At 26.9% G+C, this 1,159-nt stretch overlaps 1 protein-coding gene across 1 annotated transcript; it reads right to left on the reverse strand.

Annotated features, from left to right (window-relative positions):
• Positions 1-97: 97 nt before the first annotated feature.
• Positions 98-689, reverse strand: LOC126910017 (uncharacterized; the record flags this gene model as incomplete). Its single annotated transcript, XM_050692421.1, has 2 exons — positions 466-689; positions 98-407 (listed from the first exon to the last, which is right to left on the reverse strand). Coding segments are annotated over exons 1-2 (473 nt in total), but the record flags the coding sequence as incomplete, so codon positions are not given.
• Positions 690-1,159: the final 470 nt, after the last annotated feature.

The following is a 1,159-nucleotide window of genomic DNA, read 5'->3' on the forward strand; positions in this document are numbered from 1 at the left end:
CAATTCAATAAAAACCAATATTATTAATTTTAAATTTGGTAAGTGAAAAACCCAATAATTTTTACAAAGCTATAATATTATTAATTTTGAAACTCACGTGTAACGATCATCATCATTGAATGATCGTTTGCTTTTTAAATATTTTCTGTGTATTGATGAATAGCAACAAGATATATTTAAATCAGCTTTGTTTTGGTAAAACTTGTTAATTTTAAGGGTATACGTCCATGATTTAACATCAAGAATTACAGAAGTTACAGATGGAAGGGAAGAGCATTTTGGAGATTTTTCCTTTTTCACGAATTTTTTAACTGAATCGTCGAAAGCACTGACATTAGGAATGCGGCAATTGTCATCCCACACAGTGAAACCATTTTTGAAAGCTTTTTCATCGAGTATTACAGTTTCTAAAAAAACTTTATAGTAAAACATTTAGGTAAAGTTTGGAAACAAGAACGTATTTACGATTTTTTAATGCAACCGATGAATTTTCTAATTGACGACAATCGTAATCGTCTTTCGTTTCATTGCCCATACAATAAAACATAAATAATGTCAAAAATAATATAAACGTCATAGTTTTAATTACATCCCTGGTATTTTTCTGTGTGCATTCTTTTTCAGCCATAACTAATCATTTGTAATGAGAATGATTTAAGTCCTGTAAAAATATTATATTATATTTTACAAAACTGAGCAAGTTAGCACATTTTTTAACTGATTAGGGTTAATTTAAAAAGTAGTATATTAAGTCAAATTAAAAGCTAACTTATGTATATTTCTTAACTTGGATAAGTTAGAAGTAACTAGAAAATAAATTTAACTTTATTTTTACATTTTTGTAATGTACTTAAATTTAACACATTATTCAAATTAAAAACGTAGTTGATTAAATTTAAAAGTTAAACCCATCAAAAAAGAAACGAGTTAAAAAACTAACCAACTAACTAAATAAATTAACGCTTTAACTTCATTTTAGCTTTTTAATGTTCAACCTTATTTAGTTAAAATAACAGTTAAGCTAAATTCAATATTTCATAAAAAAATGTACGTCTTTATACGTTGCATACGTGGTTTAATTAAAAAAAAAAAACGGTAGCACAGTGGGGTCGAGGCACAGTGTGGACGAGGCATAGATGGGACAAGTATAGATGATATC

This window comes from Daktulosphaira vitifoliae, unplaced genomic scaffold (genome assembly GCF_025091365.1).
Source record: "Daktulosphaira vitifoliae isolate Bord-2020 unplaced genomic scaffold, ASM2509136v1 Scaffold_3076, whole genome shotgun sequence".
In the NCBI taxonomy this organism is placed as follows: domain Eukaryota; kingdom Metazoa; phylum Arthropoda; class Insecta; order Hemiptera; family Phylloxeridae; genus Daktulosphaira; species Daktulosphaira vitifoliae.